Below are 19,688 nucleotides of genomic sequence, written 5' to 3'. Positions count from 1 at the left end.
GAGGGAGGGTCAAAGTGTGTACCCACTGTACCCTCTTAGCCATCTTGGTTTTCCTAAAATCCATCTCATGATGTTATAATCACATCATATAAATTAGGAAAATGAAACTCAAGATTTCATTGTTCTTTTTTCTCTGGAAAGTTCCATCTCTTTTTTAAAAGAGCTGTTGAATAATTAGTCACACTGCTTATCTTCTTAGAAGGCTATCTAGACCCTAAACAGAGAAATAGACTCACTAAATCAGGGCCATTCACGTTTATTTGGCAAAATTTTTGTGATGTGATGTTCAAAGGCTTCCTCAGGTACTAATATGATGATTGTATGTCCCCTTGGTGCCTGGGGACAGGGGATGCTACACAGAGGCTTTAGGCAAACTGTCAGGTACAGATGGACCTTATCTTTAGGCAAATCCTTAACATTGTTTTGGGTTGTTTTTTTTTCCTGGTTTTCTTTTTTTTATTTAGTTATTTTTGTGGTAGAAATCTACATCAAATCTCTGCTTTAGAATCTATAAAACTCCTATAGGTCCAAGAATTCATTTAAATAATCATTTATAGCAGCTACTGTCATTTTGCTACTCAGAAGCTACTGTGTGTCTCTGTATCTATTTCTGTGTCTAAAGTGTAAGAGAATCTACCATAATAGCAAAAATGGGGTCAGAAGAATAAATAGTAGACAGCATGCAGGCTACTTTTTAAGAGTCAGTGTTTTGTTTTCTACTTTTGTCTACTGTACCATCATATTAAGAGTCAAGCATTTCTCTCTATCTCTCTCTACTCTGCCTCTACCTTTAATACCTGGAATGCCTTCAAATGTTTAGCAGTTTTTAAAAGAATGTTTCTGGCCAGGCGCAGTGGCTCACGCCTGTAATCCTAGCACTCCGGGAGGCCGAGGGGGGTGGATCGCTTAAGGTCAGGAGTTCAAAACCAGCCTGAGCGAGACCCCGTCTCTACTAAAAATAGAAAGAAGCTAATTGACCAACTAAAAATATATATAGAAAAAATTAGCCGAGCATGGTGGCGCATGCCTGTAGTTCCAGCTATTGGGGAGGCTGAGGCAGTAGGATCGCTTGAGCCCAGGAGTTTGAGGTTGCTGTGAGCTAGGCTGACGCCACGGCACTCACTCTAGCCTGGGCAACAAAGCGAGACTGTCTCAAAAAAAAAAGAATAACTTGTAATACTGAATAGCAAAAATGTGGCTAAAAAGTATTTCCTACGAAAATAAGTAAGAATTTTAGTTTATGGCTAAATCCAAAATGAGAAAATAGTATGTTATGTTGCCTAGCTCTTCCTGCAGTCTTAAATCCTAGACATAGGAGCATATGGCAAATGTGACTGTCACACTGCTTTGTGCTGGTCAGTGCACATTTTGAATCTCACGTTCAGTTCATGTTCGGTCTCATTGTAAGGACTCAGAATGAGAGCAGCGAGAAGAGAGCAGCCAGTGACACTTGAAATCACCTCCTGAGTAACCACTGAAAGAACCAAGAGAGGTCAACGGCAAGCCAGGAGGGACATATCTTTCTAGACACTTGTTTATCTTCCTTTCAGGTCTCCTTCGAAGATACTATAATTAGCAGCTTTTTAGTTGTTGTGGAATCTTCATTTTCCATTTCTAATTGTTTTAATTGGGTTTAAGATATAATAAGAAAACTCATGTTCAGAATTACTACACTTTCTTACATTTAGGCTGAACTTTAGAGCTCCTTCGACAAGGGAGGGTAACGTAAGGTCCTCTGGCCAGATCAGTGATAGTCTTGTATTGTCTTTGACAACAGGAAGAGCTGAAGAGAGACCTGAAAATTAAGAAAGAAAAAGACCTGGTGCAGGTGGCGCAGGCCACGGCAGCAGCTGCACCCTCCCCCCCAGTGATGGCAGCTCCTCCAGCTCCTCCACCCTCACCTCCCCCTCCGCCCGCCGCGCAGCACGCAGGCCTCCTGTCCACTCCCACCGTGCCCGTGGCTTCCCAGAAGAGGAAGCGGGAAGAGGAGAAAGACTCAAGCTCAAAGTCCAAGAAGAAGAAAATGATCACTACTACCTCAAAAGAAACTAAGAAGGATACAAAGCTTTATTGTATCTGTAAAACGCCTTATGATGAATCTAAGTGAGTAGATCATTTTGAGCTCTAGTTTATTTTCTTAAAAGTTTAGCTGTTTAATTGATAGTTTTGAAGGAAATGAGTGTATTGGTAGTGATATAAATGAAAATAGTTAAATGTAAGGGTGATGTTTGAGCTATGGTCTTGCATCTGATATTCTTAACTTTGACACTAGTAAAGTAAAATTTGCTATTTCACATGTTTGTGATTCTTGTTTGTCTTTTGTTACATTCTTTTCTGTCAAAAACAAGCTTTCTGTTGCTCCTTTGCTTTCTGTTCCCTCTGGATTAACTCCAAACAAATCAGTAATGCTGTCTGGAGAAGGAGGTGTATTATTGTTGCCCAAAATTAAGACCATCCTTTCTGGCATCTGTTCAAATCCCTGCAATTATATTAAATCCTAGAAACCATCTGAATGAATGTCAGTGGTGCAAGAGGTTTTGAATTTGAGCGGTTTGGTTTTTTAATTGTTTTATTTTAAGCAGTTTTGGTTTTTGTATTGAAATATTTCCACTTAACATTTTTATTAAAGTCCCTACTTTCACATCAGGGACACAATCCAGAAAAATCCAAAAACTATTCCTTTCACCTGTTCCTCAAGTATGAACTCAAAAAATTTGGCACATGGAAGCTGTTTTTGACAGTTGTGACTTGTATTTGGTGATATAAACAAGATTTTAGAGACATTAAATCATAAATGTAGTTTCATGTTTTTTGGTCATGACTATCATTAAATATTTAGCTTCTATTTTAAACATTAAAATGTAGGCCAGCTTTTTAAGCCACAATTAACCATAATATTCTTTACAATACCAAAAAGTTTATTATGCTTTAAAATGTGATCATTTAGAACTGGGAATGCTTAATGTCTACCTTAATTGGATGCCTAATCAATTCATGAAACAAAATCATACTTTCCTTAATGATGTTCAGGTTGCAACATTAAAGCTCCTCTGCTGGCACTATCTAAATTATAATCTGTTTGCAAGTGCCAGATGAAAAAATTTTTTGGTAGATTTAGTTGTATGTTAAATTAAATACAGATCATTTTAGGCATCTTCACTTTTCATTGTCTTATTGAAAATTAGACATAAGGTAAAAAGTGGAACCCTATTAACTGATTTTTCCCTTATTTTAATACAAGTGTGCCTCACTTTAAGCAATATACACTAAATGATTTCTGAAGCAAAGCAACATGAGTTTGCTTTTAGTTGAAAAGATTTGTTTATAGGATTTCTTTAAATAACAAGGATTCTTGGCCTCTATCAGGTATTCCAATCACAGAAATTCATTTCACACAACTTTTTTGCGATATCTAAGTTGCGTAAAATGAGGTGCACATGTACATGTGCTCGTTCTATTGAGATTGCTTCATTATTTTGTGGATATTTCATATTTTTCAGTTTGTCATTATTAACATTTCAGTATACCAGGTTCATTCATTCCTTGTTTTAGTTGGGATGAGTCAGTGTTTTTTTAGGAGTACTTCATAGTCTCTCATCCCAAACTACGATTGTTTGGGAATCTATTGAGAGTGACTAAAAATTGAAATTCAAGTCCTGAACTTACTTCCAGAACACAAAGCCTACCACCCTGTGGAGGCAACATACAAAAATACCTTGGAAGACCTCCACCTGTGGCAATGAAAATCATAGTTAAAAAGAAAAAAGTTAGTGGTAATAGGATAAACCATATGCCGTGTATTATTCCTTCACATTCACGAAGTAGGTCAGTTTGAAGCTTCAGGTGAATCTACCAAGAAATGCGTTGAGAGAACTAAGAATGCCAGTGTTATCAGCAAGGCCAGTCTGCTTCCCTGTGATTCCTGCCAGTCTCACTATGACTTTGACATGGTGTTCCTACACAGCACCTGTCAACACGTACCCTAATACTATGTAAGTGTTTATTATAGAGTTACCTTTTATTTTGTTGTTAGGGGTCTTATATTATTAATACAAAGGCCTTAGGGTTTACTGTATGTAGTTACCCACAATTACACACTTATCCAGCTCTACCTTGCCAAATACTGTGAACCCACACACGGTTTTGGATAACTACCCTTATATTGTTCTCTGTGCCCTGTGTCCCTGGTTTTGAATTGAAGCAGCTCCTTACCAGATCTTTACCAGTTAGTTAATCAAGCCACTCTCCACATTGTCACAAACACTATATTAAATTAAAAACTGGCCTATGTCATAATCCACTATATGGGGTGATTTTTAATTAGATTAAATACCAATGTTTATTTGGGAAACTTGGTAGAACTTGAATTACTACATGTACCTTTCTTAGTTTTCTTCTTCATATCATATTTTGACCATTTATCTTCTACACCTGGCTGACCTGCATGTTCCTTGTAGTGTAACTTCTACTTGGTGTTTGCGCTTTGCTTTGTTTTTAAATTTAAATTGTGAGATACATTTTCAAACCTATCTAAGAAATAGCCTTGATATTGCAATGGCTTCTGTGGAATAGGTTTGACAGATGTAAGTCTTTGATTCTTTGGCTTTGGTTTTTGTGCCTGTTACAGTTTTACACACATTCATTAAGAGGAAGACATTACCATCAGTATGTTGTTTATTTTTTCAAATTCCAGTATGTTTTTAAAGACCCATATTTCACTAAACAGTGTATTTGTTGAAATTGATGTGAGTGACTTTATGTTTCCACATTTGATATAGTGTCAGATACTTAGTTTGCCAGCGGTAGAATGGTTGGATTCAGGATGTTTAGCTGACTCATTGCAGAAAGTTATCCTGTAAGAAAGTGAATCAGGGCAGGGAAGACAGATTTAAGTACTATGCAGCTCAAAATGACAATTACATTGTCATTTTCATTGTGAATACTTTTAGGTTCTATATTGGCTGTGATCTTTGTACTAACTGGTATCATGGAGAATGTGTTGGCATCACAGAAAAGGAGGCTAAGAAAATGGATGTGTACATCTGTAATGATTGTAAACGGGCACAAGAGGGCAGCAGTGAGGAATTGTACTGTATCTGCAGAACACCTTATGATGAGTCACAGTGAGTTCTGATAAGAGCATCATATTTAATAATTTAGGAAGCCAAATTGCTCTGACTGGTTACTTATTTATTTTAAAATAAAAGGCAAGATTTTTTATACATTTATTATACACTTACATTACAAATTCCTTTTCAATTTTTTTCTCTTTTTCTCTCTTACCTCCCCTTCAAAATTTATGTTGCTTCATAGTGAATGTTTGAGACACATTGGGAAAAATGTGGTTTAATGGTAGATTTGATCCTTCAATATGTAACATAGAAATTAATGAGATTAAAATAGCCTGACTTTGTTTGGATTTTATCAGTGTTTGAAATGGTGCTTTATTGTAGGTTAGAAAAACACTAATTTGGGTACAAGCTCTGAGACTCTGTTATTAGCTTATAGGATTTTGAGCTCCCACTTGATACGGTACTAGTTGAAAGATTTATGGCTTTATTTTTGTTTATAGCTTCAAAATTGATTAAATGTTTTACATTTATCTTCAAATTGGTTCTCCAATATTACACAATATTCTTAATAAACTTTTAATGCTTGTTAACATCAAAAATACTAAATTAACACATTGGAATGTCAATCTTAAGAGTATTAAAACAGCCATAATACTAAAACTATCTTATATCCCAGAGTTTAGCAAATTTTCAGGTGCATGCTTTATTATTTTTAAAAGTAAATTATAAGTAATGTTATACTATCTGTTTTGAACTCACATTTCCTTTTCGGATCTTGCAGATTTTATATTGGCTGTGATCGGTGTCAGAATTGGTACCATGGGCGCTGTGTTGGCATCTTGCAAAGTGAGGCAGAGCTCATTGATGAGTATGTCTGTCCACAGTGCCAGTCGACAGAGGATGCCATGACAGTGCTCACACCACTAACAGAGAAGGATTATGAGGGGTTGAAGAGGGTGCTGCGTTCCTTGCAGGTGAGAGACCGTTGTGCAGAGTGTTAGAAAATGAAGTCAGCCAGCATGACTTTGGAAACATTTCTAGGGTTTACAGTTTCCAATCTTAGAGTATGTGATTATTTACTGACTCCCAGCTTGTCCATTGAAGTGCTTGACAAACTTTAGTCCTTCACATGCCAATATCGTGAGGTTTACCATATCCCTCCACCACCTCAATTGTTTCTCTAACACTCTTATTTAAAATAACTTGCTTTTTTTAGCCGGGCGCGGTGGCTCACGCCTGTAATCCTAACACTCTGGGAGGCTGAGGTGGGCGGATTGCTCGGGGTCAGGAGTTCAAAACCATCCTGACCAAGAGCGAGACCCCGTCTCTACTATAAATAGAAAGAAATTAATTGGCCAACTAATATATAGAAAAAAATTAGCCGGGCATGGTGGTGCATGCCTGTAGTCCCAGCTAATTGGGAGGCTGAGGCAGTAGGATTGCTTTAGCCCAGGAGTTTGAGGTTGCTGTGAGCTAGGCTGACGCCATGGCACTCACTCTAGCCTTGACAATAAAGAGAGACTCTGTCTCAAAAAAAAAATAAATAAATAACTTGCTTTTTTAATTTAATTTTTATTTTTAAAGAAAACTTTATCTCACCCCCATAGATTGAAAAATAATTTGATTATATTCTAGTTATTCCATTCTTTATAAAAATTAAAAAGTGATAGGAGCCAGGTGTGGTGGCTCACACCTGTAATCCCAGCACTTTGGTAGGCGGAGGTGGGATGATTGCTTGAGGCCAGTAGTTCAAGACCAGCCTATGCAACATAGCGAGGCACCGTCTCTACAAAACATTTTTAAATAAGCCAAGTGTTGGCACTTGCCGTAATCCTAGTTACTTGGGAGGCTGAGGCAGGAGGATCACTTGAGCCCTGGCACTCAAGGTTGCTGTGAGCTATGATTACGCCACTGCACTCCAGCCTATGCAACAGAGTGAGACCATGTCTCAAAAAGGAGAGGAGATAGGGTTGGTTTGGAGGAATCACAAGTGATAGAGATACAGTTAAAATATAGAGCGCTATATTGAAACTTTCTCCTGTTGTAATTATAGTCATAAAGTTGGAAAGAACTGGAAAGAGAATCATAGTCTTAATACATGGTTGAGTGTTAATTAACACCACACCCCTGCCACTTTATTAACCAGCACTGGTAACCAAGCATTCTACACTTCAAACACATCCCACCCCAGTTTACAGATGTGATTGCAGTGCCAGCATTACTCAGTTGGCAGGTCATCATATAGGGACCACAGTGCACAGTTCATGACTCCTAAGCCATTGCTCCATGCCAGACACCAAGGTCCTCAGACCAGCCTTTGAGGACTATTACTATAGAGTGTGCTCATCTTAGGTAATTTGTTGACTAGAGCAGAACTCATCTACTATAAATAATTTATCTATTAAATTTAAAACTGACTTTTGGAGTTTAAGGGTTGATTAATGTAGTGAGTGACTCAACTTAAATGGAATCGGTATTTCCACCAGACAGTAATGATGCTTGTTTTTTCATCATAGGCACATAAGATGGCCTGGCCTTTCCTTGAACCAGTAGACCCTAATGATGCACCAGATTATTATGGTGTTATTAAGGAACCCATGGGTAAGTACTTGAGTTGGATAGTAAGCTGTTTCAGAAGTTTCAGCAGCTATTTTATTTGTCATCCATAAAATTGCTGTATCATGAGACCATCTTGAGCAAGGCTGGTGGGAGTATAAATTTGGTATGGTCCTTTGGTATTAAAGTTTAAATGTGCATACCCTTGAATCCAGCAACTTCATTTCTTAGGATTTACATGTGCACAAGTATGTTGTTCATTGCAGCATTGTTTATAATTGCAAAAACATTGGAAATGAAATAAATAGCCACCAATAGAGGAATAGCTATATCAAATGGTATATGAGTGGAGTGTTGTGCAGCTTTATAAAAGAATGAATGAAATCAATAAATGGGTTGGGGGTCTGTGTGACCCCGTTCTTTCCCTTCACTTCTTTCTCATCTTTTCTTGAAGGAGAGCGAATCTGATGGACTCACAATAGAGATCCAAGAGAATATAGCCTATTTCCCAGAAAAAATGGTAATAACAGCCACAAGTAATTGTATTCAGATGAATAGCTATAAATGATTGTATTAAAAAATAACTTATCTGCAAAATAAATTATAAAAATTAAAACATAGATAATAAAAGCTGCCAAAGGATTAGTTCCAGCTAATGAAAGAATTGTGTTCCTCGGCCAGGCGTGGTGGCTCACGCCTATAATCCTAGCATTCTGGGAGGCCGAGGAAGGCGGATTGCTTGAGGTCAGGAGTTTGAAACCAGCCTGAGCAAGAGCGAGACCCTGTCTCTACTATAAATAGAAAAAAAATTAATTGGCTAACTAATAATATACATAGAAAAAATTAGCCGGGCATGGTGGTGCATGCCTGTAGTCCCAGCTACTTAGGAAGCTGAGGCAGTAGGATCGCTTGAGCCCAGGAGTTTGAGGTTGCTGTGAGCTAGGCTAATGCCACAGCACTCAATCTAGCCTGGGCAACAAAGCGAGACTCTATCTCAAGAAAAAAAAAGAATTGTGCTCCTAAAGCCAGCTAAGCATTTTTTAAATGGGAAGAGGTTATATGTGATGGCAGAGGGGGAAACATGAAGAAGAAATAAACAAGGACTTAGTTAAAACTATCTCTGAAAAAGAAACAAATAAGTAGTTGTTACCTGTCATGATGTTGAAGATGGAAGTAGTACATAGTTCAGATTTATATAGTGTTCTTTGAGACAGCTGGGGGTGTTTATTAAATTAATAAATTCTGCTGATGAAAATAATACAAGTTAATTATAGAAAGTTTAAAAAAAAGATAAAGGGTACCTTTCCTCTCTTTCTCACTGAACCAGCATGCCATCTACATAGGGGATAGCCATTACTTCTAATGTGTTCTTGTATACATGTGTGTTAACACTGAGATCATACAGTAAGCGCAAACATTTTCCTATGTGTTATCTTCAACAACTTGATGTTAATGGCTTTTGATGGCCTATTATTAATACTCTAACTTAACCAAAATTCTTGGAAGAGCTAGATTGTTTTCCTGTTTGTTTGGTTTGTTTTTTTGGTGGTTTTGTTTTTGTCAATACCAAGATAAATATTGTCTTATGTATCTCTTAGGTAGGTATATAAATATAGATCTCTAAGATGTGTTGTTGGAAAAAAAATGAAAGTTACAGAACAATGCTTAGATTTTAAGCAGTAAATATTTATTTTCTAAGAGTACATAATTATGTTTAGAAATGCATAGAAAATACCTGGAATGATATAGACTAAATTGAAAATCGTATGAAAATAGTAGTTTCCTTTGGGGGTTTGAGGGAACCAACAAGATCAGCAGCTTTTGTTTTCTTAAACAAAAATAGGTTTATATGAATTAATGTTGTATAGTATAAACTTAGCAGTACCTTTTTTATAACTTAACAGTACCTTGTTCACATCAGCTATGTTATTGACCTAGATCGTTCTCAATTGTATGAAATTAAAATTTAATCACTGCCATTCATGGATTTTTTTTGTTGTGTACAATTTGGGATTTTTTTGTTTTGTTTTGTCTTTGAGATAGGGTCTTGCTCTGTTGCCCAAGCTAGAGTGCCATGACGTCAGCCTGGCTCACAGCAATGTCAAACTCCCAGGCTCAAGCAGTCCTCCTGTCTCAGCCTCCCAAGTGGCTGGGACTACAGGTGTATGCCACCAGGACCCGCTCTATGTTTCATAGAGACAGGGTCTCGCTGTTTCTCAGGCTGGTCTCGAACTGCTTGAGCTCAAGCAGTCCTCCCACCTTGGCCTCCCAGAGTGCTAGAATTACAGCGCCTGGCCACACATTTATTTTTTGTATGAACTCTAAAATCAATTTTTTACATTAAAATTAACTTGAGTCGAATTGTATTATTTGTCTGTCAATCTTAGATTGATTTGATATCACTGGCCTTTCACTCTCCCAGATTTTGTATAAAACTGTGTGCTAAATTTTTTTAAATACAACCTTCTCCTAGGACCCAAGGTTTCTGGTAGATTTAGCTCAGTCATTATATTCCAAAGCATTTACCTGCTCTAAGAGGAAAGAAAACAAACTGTTTTCCTCTGCTCTCACACCACAACAATCAACACAGAAGACTTCTGTGACCTCTGGTCACTAAGAATTGTGTGGGGATTTCTTCCCACCAACAACCAATCCAGCAGTCTGCAGGGGACACCAGCTGAGTGTCCTCTAATTCAATTCAATTCTGACACTGTCTACCTGGAGATGGCATCAGATGACACAGATTGAGGGGTTAGTCCCCAAGACTGCCCCTTCCTTCAGATGCCACGTACATACACTATACTTAATTGTTTACGTGTAAAAGTTTATTATACTTAGATATGCATAGATCATGTTAGTGTAGCTTCCTTGATCTCAAACCAGTTGAATGAAGAGCTGTCTCTGCAGTTAACCAAACAAAAGAACCTTAACAGCAACCAGGATTTATATTTAGAACCTCAATCAAAAACAAAATTGGGAAAGCACTCCTGTGCTCTTTATGAATTACAGAATAGTCTCCAGTGGTGAGCTGGCCTGGTTCCAGGACTGTTTGGACAGTAAACATACATTCTTGTTTGTCACAACTTTGGGAAATACTCACATTGGAAAAACCTTAAAGTTTTGAAAATGTTTTACATTTTATGTTTTTAAGACCTCGCCACCATGGAAGAAAGAGTACAAAGACGATACTATGAAAAGCTGACGGAATTTGTGGCAGATATGACCAAAATATTTGATAACTGTCGTTACTACAATCCAAGTGACTCCCCTTTTTACCAGTGTGCAGAAGTTCTTGAGTCATTCTTTGTACAGAAGTTGAAAGGATTCAAGGCTAGCAGGTGAGCATGTGGATTCAGTCCTAAATTAATTCAGCTCTTTAAACTCTTTCTACTGTCTAAGGAATTAGCCAATGCAGTTTATGATAAATTTGAAACTTAAAACCAAAAATCTTAAAAAACGTTAAGACTCTATTATCATGCTATACTGCCAAGGACAAATGGACAGAAAAAAATAATAGGAAATTGCTGGGGTTTTGATCTACTTAAAATTAGTCATTTTTTTAAATTAAAAAGGCATTTATCAAATGCTTACAGAATACAAGATGCTATATTAAATGCCACAGGGCAGGTACAGAGGTAGTAAGAGCTTTGCTGTCGCTGAGTTTTAGGGGAGTAGGAGGTATAGAAATGACTGTTCTGTAGAGCAGAGTAAAGGGGGGGCATTTAAATACTTTCTCTTTAATTTACATTTGCTATATATTTGAAATCATAAAATGTTACATTTTTTTCTGGATATTTTTTCTCTGGGCAAAGCCAGACTTTAAGTTCATAGGCCTTTTCTTTGAACCTCTAGTAACACAAAAGCATTGAGCAACTTTGCAAGAAATTCAGTTACGGTGACCTTAATGCCCTTCTGTTTCGTTCCCTTAACTCCCGTCTCAGGCCCAGGGTTCTCTTCCTTCCAACAGAGGCCTGTTTTTCTTTTTTTCCTTTCCCATGGTGGCTGCCACCACTCCAAAGCCCTTGAGATTCATTACTCACCATCCCCATCTGCTGGCCCACAGCTTGATGTCCCTAGGTTCTCAGAATGGGTGGCCCTTGACTGGGCTGGGACCTGGGCTTCTGTATGTTACCTGACCGACTCCTAAAGGACCTGCACACAGTGTAAGAATCGACGCTCTAGTACCTAGTAATTTTGCTCTGAGGAAAACCTGTAGGGTGTTTTGTCTCTTTTCTTCTCCTGTAGCAAGGTAGGTCATTACCAACAACTGTACTTTAGAGTCAGTTTACGTAAAACAAAAGTGAAGCACAAACCCAGCTAAAGTATCCAGTGACCTTCTCAGTAAAGGAATCAAAAACTGTAGGCTAGGTAGGAAGAAAAGCAGGCAGGCAGGCAGGCTTGAACCAAGAAACTTCACAGAATCTCTAAAATGTTGTCATTTTTCTCATCCTCTATTTCTTAACCCATTAGCTATAAAACTTAAAGTGGAAGAAAACTTAATATGACAGAGTCCTTTGAAAAATAATAAAATAATAAAGGAATGAGAAGGCTTAAACTCACAGTAGTGAAGAGAATATAGTAGAAAGCAGTCTGCTGATGAGCTTTCAGCAGTCTCCCGACTATAAATTGTGGAATATAGGAAGCAGGTAGGAGAGATGGACAGATGAAGGCAGGCAGGCCACAGCCCGGAATCTTCCTTGAGGGGTTTTCAGCAGAGGTGACAGCTTCTGATCAGTGGAACCCCAGAGAGCTCCCACATGTGGAGATTTTGGAATATGATAGAAGGCGCAAGAAAAGGACAAGGGGGATTCATTGAAGATCTGTGTATGGGTCGGGGTGGTGCTGGCACCTAACAGAGGCCAGAGACGCTGCTGAACATCCTGTAGGGATGGCCCCCCACACAGCAGAGATCCAGCCCCAGTGTCAGTACTGTGGACGCCGAGAACCCTCATTTCCATAAGCCCTGCACACTTACACGGGGCCCTCCAGGCACACAGCTAGTCAGTTAACTTACCCTGAAGTGTGTAACACACCCAGGGACGGCCAGGCGTGTAAGGAAACCCTACAGTGTGAAGAGAAGGGTCGAGGTGTAGCAGAAAAATAGATTTCCAGAGAAAGCAAAAGAGAACTTTTTTAAAAAGGAAAACAAACCTCTACATTGTATCCTGAGAGAATTTTCAGATGACATTGCATCTGTAAAATGGTGAGCAGGGTATTAGGAATAAAAAGCAATCTGAGAACAAAAAAAAGAATGATTAGAAAAAACACAAACTTCTTACAAGATGTGAACGTTAAAATCAAGGAACTTCCCCAATGTAAAGAACAAAAAGACGAGGAGATGAAGAATGTGAAAGAAGAAATATAGAGTATACAGTATTCACTTAATAGAAATTCCAGGAAGAACAGAATAGATAAAGGAGATGAAATTATCAAAAGATTAATACAAGAAAAATTTCCCAAGAGGCACAAGACCTAAATTCCAGCAAAACGAATTCATTCATTCAGTGAGTGGCTATTGAGAACCTGATATGTACCAGACATTGGGAATTTAGCAGTGAATACAGTAAAAGCCCAGCTTTCTTTGGGGAGGTGGAAGGAACAGTTGATAAATATAACAAACCAGGTGGACAAATGGGAAAAGTTCCACTCCTGTGCATCACTGTAAAATTTCCAAATGCCAAGGATAAAAGCAGCTCTTCTAAAGAGCTCGTAAAGAAGATAAAAGAGATTACATATAAAATAACAAGAATTAGACTAGTATCAGGCTTTTCCACTACAACATTTAATGCTAGATTATGGGGTAATAAATCCAGAAGTTTAAGGAAAAATGATTTTCATCCTAGAAGTCTGTGTCCAGCTTAACAATCAAGTGTAGAGGCAGGATAAATGCATTTTTAGTCAGTCATGTAAGGACTCAGAAAGTGTGTCCTTTCTTGGCAATATGTGTGCTAGAAAAATAAGGAAACAAATCAAGAAAACAAGAGCTTGGGTTCAGGAAACAAGAAGTTCAAGAAAGCAGTGAAAATTACTCTGATGACCCAGGGTGACATTTGTACAGCAGGCCTTCATGGCAGGCAATCCACATGGTAGAAGAGAGTGGACCATTCTCAGGAGGGAGATGTCTGGAGAAAGAAAACAATTCATACATTAGATAATTTGTTTTAGACAGAAAAACATAAGGCTATAATTAAGCCAAAGAATGTAAGGATAAAAATTGAAAGGCAGTGAGAATCTCTACAAAAAACAAAAAGCTGTATAAGAATACCCACGCTCTTAGCAAAAGACAAAGTGCCACAGAGGAAAAGATTTATATGGTCATAATAATGTAAATACTACATTGATTTTAGAATCAACCTATAGAAAAAACGTAGGACATTGTAACTTTTAATTATACAGAAATAAAACTTGGACTCAAAAAAGAGTTGTGGGAAAGTGGTTAAGTGAACCTGGTTCTCATTTGTCATAGCAGAGTTTAAAAAAATACAGTTGATACAACAAGAAATAGTAGTATTTGAAATCTTAACAACCCAAGAACTGAAAGATCAAAGTGATTGATCCCAAGGAGCCTGGACTTCAGGTTGGGTAAAGTAGGACAGAGGAGCTCAGCTTCTCATTACAGCCCCTCTGTGTTCTTTGCTTCGTGTGTCATAGTTATTCCTCCCATTAAATTTTCTAAAATTGCTGTTTTAAATTGGAAAGGCCTTGGGCAGTAACTGTGAGGTAGAAGCTGAGGGGTTGGAATCCCACGCGCTCCAGGCTTGCAGGCAGACCTTGGAGGGTGAGTGGTAGCAGCTGCTGATGGAGGAGAGGACAATGCCTGGCAAAACAAAGGGACTCGGGGAAGAAAAGGAGGAGGCATAGGCTGGGCCTGAGCTCTTAGGCTGTCTCGCTGCCTGGTTATTTATGTAGCTTTTTATATACTCGTTTACATAATTTTCATTAAAGAATGTGGGAGCTGAATTGAGAAGTTTGCTCAATTCTGCTTAAATTGCATTGTAAAAAGCTGAGTAAAGGCAACTCACTGTTGCCTTTATAGGGAATTTCTGTTGATTTCCAGGTCTAAGGCAGAATGAAACATTTAAGTCATCAGTCATTGAAACTTGATTTATTTATGGATTTCCAGTATTTCCTTTGCTGTATTTCCCCATTTTTAATTTATGATCTCCAGCGTTGTCTGCTCATTATTTTCATTACTGCACTTTGTTATAATTCATCATTTATACCATCCGTGTTCTTTCTTTTCTTACAGATTGTGATATCTTTAGTCTGAATTTTTAACTGGAATCAGAACTGGATGTTGGGGTCACTCTTTGTTTTATTGTACCACGTGATTACCTAATTCAAAATTGCCCCCAAAAAGTTCAGATTAGTTAATATAATTTTTTAATGTCAAAGAAAGATGTATAGTAGTAAACAATTTATTCTAGCAGCCATGTTGAACAATGTATTTAAAAATTGTAAACTCTTGGAATACTGTATTTATCTGCTATTGCAATATAAAGTATTTTGACTTAGTCCTGGTAACTGTAAAGTAATTTGGTTTACTAACGAAAAGTTGTGAATAAAACTGTGAAACTAGAAGGGAGACTTTCTGGACTTTAATAGAAAAATGTGATTTTAATATTGCTACTTTTCTTCTTTTAACATAATTTTTTTCCCTTCATATTTCCCAAATCAATGTAAATAAACACACACACACACACACACATACACACACCTTTTACCACAATGGTAATGCTTCTGTAAATGTCTCTATTTGTCCTGTTGGCTGAAAATGTTGTAATCTTTATTAGACAAATATATCTATTTTTTTAAATATTGGCTTTTTCCAGTGAGCTATCATGTTTAGTGTACAGTGAAACGTTTTAATATTATAGGTTAAAAATTTCTTAATTGTTTTTTATATTTGCTTGCCAAGGGTGAGTGAAAGAACATGGCTGCTTCTCCCAGACTGACTGGCCTTGGCATCCGCATAAAGCATCATTGTTTTCAAAAATGAAGGGTGCTTAATTGTTCCCTTTTTTCTATATTCTGTAGGTCTCATAACAACAAACTGCAGTCTACAGCTTCTTAAAGTTCAGCGTGTTACCCTAACATAAAACACAGCAAGAATCTGGTTATCTGAACTATTTTAAATTAAGGAGCCAGATGTTTTTAGTCAGGCTATCCTGACAAGACCTAAACTTCGTTTTTATTGGTCATAACAGTCCAATTATATTCTTGGCCAATTTTGTCCAACGGACAAGAGAAAAGCAAAGTCAACGACACCATTATCTTGTCAAGATCAAATGGTTTTACTATTGTGGCAGAAGCGGGAAAACTTTGTTTATTGAAAAAAAAAAAGAAAAAGAAAGCAAGAAAAAAAGATACTATGGGGTCAAGTTTAACTCCATGGAAATGCCACGTCTGCTCTTCAGTGAAGAAGCTGGTTTAGAGTCTCACAGAAAACTTTTGACTGTATTTATTTATTGTTGCAAAAAAGACGCTTTTTTATTGCTGCCCTCATTTGTCAGCTAATTATTTTTTCTTATAAAATCCAGCCCCGGTTACACGTAATCCATCCTGTATCTTATCATGATTCCTGTAGGTAAAAGTACAAGACAACCTCTAGATGTCTTTTCTTTCTATGAAAGGAGCTGCTATGTACACATGTGCACACACACACAACTGGGAATCAAAATGAGTTTATTGTTCATGGTAGATAAAAATTAAGCTTGCATAAAGGTTGGGCTAAGTGGTCCTGGACTACAGACTCTGTTGCCTTGAATATAACAAGTACAATTTGTCAATTACTCTGCACCAGGCTAAAATGAGTAAAATCTATTTGAAGGTATCTTGTTTGTAAACATTTGTCAGATTCTAATTTTTCCTTTTTGTATTAAAATTCAACTATGGATGTATATGAAACAAAATAAATGGAGATAATTTTTCTCCCACAGACGGAGGTGTCTTTGAATGTGCGCTAATGATTATCTATAAGCCTTTGTGGGGAGGGAGGGCTGCAGGGCTGCAAGGTGATGAAAGGCAGAGGAATTTAATCCTACCTGGGTTTCTCCAGGACAGCAGTGTCCCTTCATTTTATAATTCCCAGTCCATTGTCATCACATCAGAGAAAAACTTTCAGGGGTGCTAATCCTGTTGCATCAATTGATCGTACTAATGAAAAAGATAATGTGACAGAACACATTGCCTTCATCTGTACATTCTTTGGTACCAGGCAAATCACCAGTTACAGAGGGCAACTAATATTTTATGAAGGGCATTTTTCAGATGACCTCATCCTGTTTGTATTTTTTGTTTGTTGGTTGAGTTGGTTTGTTTGTTTGTTTTGTCCACATGAGGAAAAGTAGTTTAAGCAGTAAGAAGAAAATGGAAACAACTGAGGAAAGTGTATTTTGCATGTTTTTCCTTTCAATGTTCTTACTCATTGTATTACTACTGCATTGTAATAATAGCTTCTATAAAATCTGCCATAGTGGATTACGCAGCTTTGCAAAAATTTTACTAGATTTTGCACTAATTCATATTAGCTTTGTCCTACCCAGTTCTGGAATTTAATTATTGTTTTTTAAAGTTTTCTTCTGTTTAATGTCACCCTGCTATGCAAAACCTTTCCCAGACCTTAGTTTCTTAAAAGAGAGACGTTGCTACAGTTCCTGATTCTTTCTTATTACAGGCTCAGGTGTACAGGTTATTCTGGGTTAATTTTATCTAATGAAGCCCATTCCTTTTTGTACATAAAGATGTCAGTTAAACCTATGCTTACAAACTAAAGAGACTAATTACTCAGTATGAAAACATGGAAACAAAGTTTTTGCTTAAAATATTAAGATGGAAGTAGTTAAATATAGGTTATTTTGTCCTTTTTAAAAAATGTTACATATTGTATGCACTGTGCTGATGCAAGAATTCTACATTTTAATGAATTATAAAGTTATTCTGCATCTCATCATGTCACAGTATTTCTGTACTATTTATTCATATATATATAAATATATATGGGCTTAATCATTTAAAACTTGTTGCGGCAAGAACTTTCCTACCTGTAGGCAATAGATTGCTATGTTTTTAACAAATTGTGGCAAATTCTAAACAGCAATTCTTTTGTACTTAATAGGACATTTCATCCTAGAAAATAAAGTAATGTTTTTGACATTGGATTTGGTGCAGTTTCTAATGAAACAATGGTTTGTTGGTTGATATATTTTCTGTAGCTGTTGGCATTGCCAAATTGTACAAAACAGGTAAATTTTATGGATATCCTGAGACCAGAAAGATGTTAACTTCATACATGTATTTAATGGTATAAAGTATTTTACAATTTCTATCACCATATAAATACATAAAGACATAGTTTTATCAACTACAGAGCTTTAGTCTTTCAAAAGTAATTTTTGAAAAACATGCATTCTTATAAAACATAATTCCAAAAGCTGCTTTTCTATGAGTATTCTTTGACAAGCTTCTGCTATTCAGTGAGATATACATATTACAGCTGTTTTGCTTTCAATAATCTAAGGAGTAGAATGCACATTTGTGGTACTGGTAGGATGTTTCTACCCCAGCTTTGGACCTGTAAATATATTTAACTTGCATCAGATTTCCTTGGCTAAAAGTATTTTCAATGCTTGTTATGCTTCATCTGCCAAGTTCTCAATCCTTGAGACCATTTCAGAAAAAGTATTTTCCTAATATTAAGGTTTTTTTCTCCTACCCAAATTCTGCAGGATTTGCACTGTAGTTCATATCCTGCAGTAGGTTTTAAGAAATTGTGAACTTTCAGAGATATTTTCTAAAGTAAAACACTTAATTACCTTTTTATATTTAAAGTGGCCTGGAGTGTTATTTAGAGACACTGAGATTTGCTGTTGTTTGTAATCTACCTTCCTAGAATCTGCAAATAAAAGTTCTTTTCCTATTTCTGTTCATTTCTATTAGGCAGACTTCCTGCTTCTTTGTTTTTGGTGGCCTTTCACATCTCTGCACACTTACAGAGCTACGTGGTTAGTTATTACAGTGTTTATGTCCTTTAGAATGGTGTTATCTCATGGACAGAGCAATGGCTTACAAGTACTGGGGCAGGGGGGTGGGGGGAGGAAGAGCCAGATGAAAAGTAGTTTTAATTCTGAAACAGTCTGAGCTTACCTCTACATACTTAGAAGATACATACTGAAAACTGTTTTTTGACGATAACACCATTTGATCCAGTTTGAACCAAAGTCAACTAAAGAAATAAGCTATATTTTTAAAATGATAAAGTCCTGTTTTATCTATTTGTTGCTTGCTCAAATATGTCCTGATATCGAGGTTATGCATTGTAGGCAGCAGGTCAGCTTTTAAATGTTTGCATATACATGTGTTTGGTCAGCCTTAAAATTGATTTCAAGAGAAACATAAAGAGTGCCAAGTGATATCTTTAAAAGGTAGTTGTGAAAAGCTAGTACCAAAAAAAAAAAAAAATGTTTTATAGACCTTTCCCTACCAAAAGAAAAACAAATACTTTTTCCCCCTTGAATTCTAAAGTAACAGCTTAATTTAAAATTCTTATTGATTTGAAGGAGGAACGCTGTTGAATTACTCTTGACAGCAACTGAGTATTTTACTGATGAGGGACTATTATGTGCGCACATACACACAAAGGGCCCTGTAGGCTTTGGAGCACAAACCCATTTGCTAAGAAAAATCTATCAATAGGACAAAAGCATTAGAAACTACAATGAATTTGCTCGTTAAAATTTTCTGTAAAATTAAAGGCTGTAGCCAAGGTACTGACTGAATATTGAAAAGGTGATTGTCCTTGACCTTGATCGCCTAACCCTACGTTACCTGTCTTCCTTTCTGCCTGCTTCCTGTGCACATCCACACGCCCACAGCTGTCCGAGCTCATTTGGCTTGAGCCTCACTAGGCTTTCCTTAAACAGAAATGAACTTGAAAAGCCTTAATTTTTATCCAGGAAGTTTCTAAGAAACTGGCTTGCGTGTGTTTGCTAGGGTGGACATATTAACCATGTGACCTCCCAAGTATCATACACATCACAGGGCTCTGGCACCTTTTGTGTT

The 19,688-nt window shown here is 37.0% G+C and overlaps 1 protein-coding gene across 12 annotated transcripts in view; it reads left to right on the top strand.

The window, feature by feature from the left end:
• The window catches only part of BPTF (bromodomain PHD finger transcription factor), a 137,636-nt gene extending 121,072 nt beyond the window's left edge, over positions 1-16,564 (top strand). For 7 of the 12 annotated variants that reach the window (XM_012747366.3, XM_012747364.3, XM_012747362.3 and 4 more), the window contains 6 exons: positions 1,778-2,103; positions 4,950-5,123; positions 5,854-6,046; positions 7,589-7,673; positions 10,780-10,966; positions 15,666-16,564. In XM_012747366.3, coding sequence (XP_012602820.2) covers positions 1,778-2,103; positions 4,950-5,123; positions 5,854-6,046; positions 7,589-7,673; positions 10,780-10,966; positions 15,666-15,702 — 1,002 coding nt within the window. In that variant the 3' untranslated portion in view covers positions 15,703-16,564. Of the gene's footprint in view, positions 1-1,777; positions 2,104-4,949; positions 5,124-5,853; positions 6,047-7,588; positions 7,674-10,779; positions 10,967-14,877 lie in introns of all 12 variants that reach the window. The other 5 variants (XM_075994689.1, XM_012747370.3, XM_012747365.3 and 2 more) reach the window with 2 other exon arrangements.
• The last annotated feature ends 3,124 nt before the right edge of the window (positions 16,565-19,688 follow it).

The sequence above is a fragment of the Microcebus murinus genome, chromosome 18 (genome assembly GCF_040939455.1).
Source record: "Microcebus murinus isolate Inina chromosome 18, M.murinus_Inina_mat1.0, whole genome shotgun sequence".
NCBI lineage: Eukaryota > Metazoa > Chordata > Mammalia > Primates > Cheirogaleidae > Microcebus > Microcebus murinus.
The sequence above is the reverse complement of the archived record's forward strand: the minus strand, read 5'-3'. Positions and strand labels throughout refer to the sequence as shown.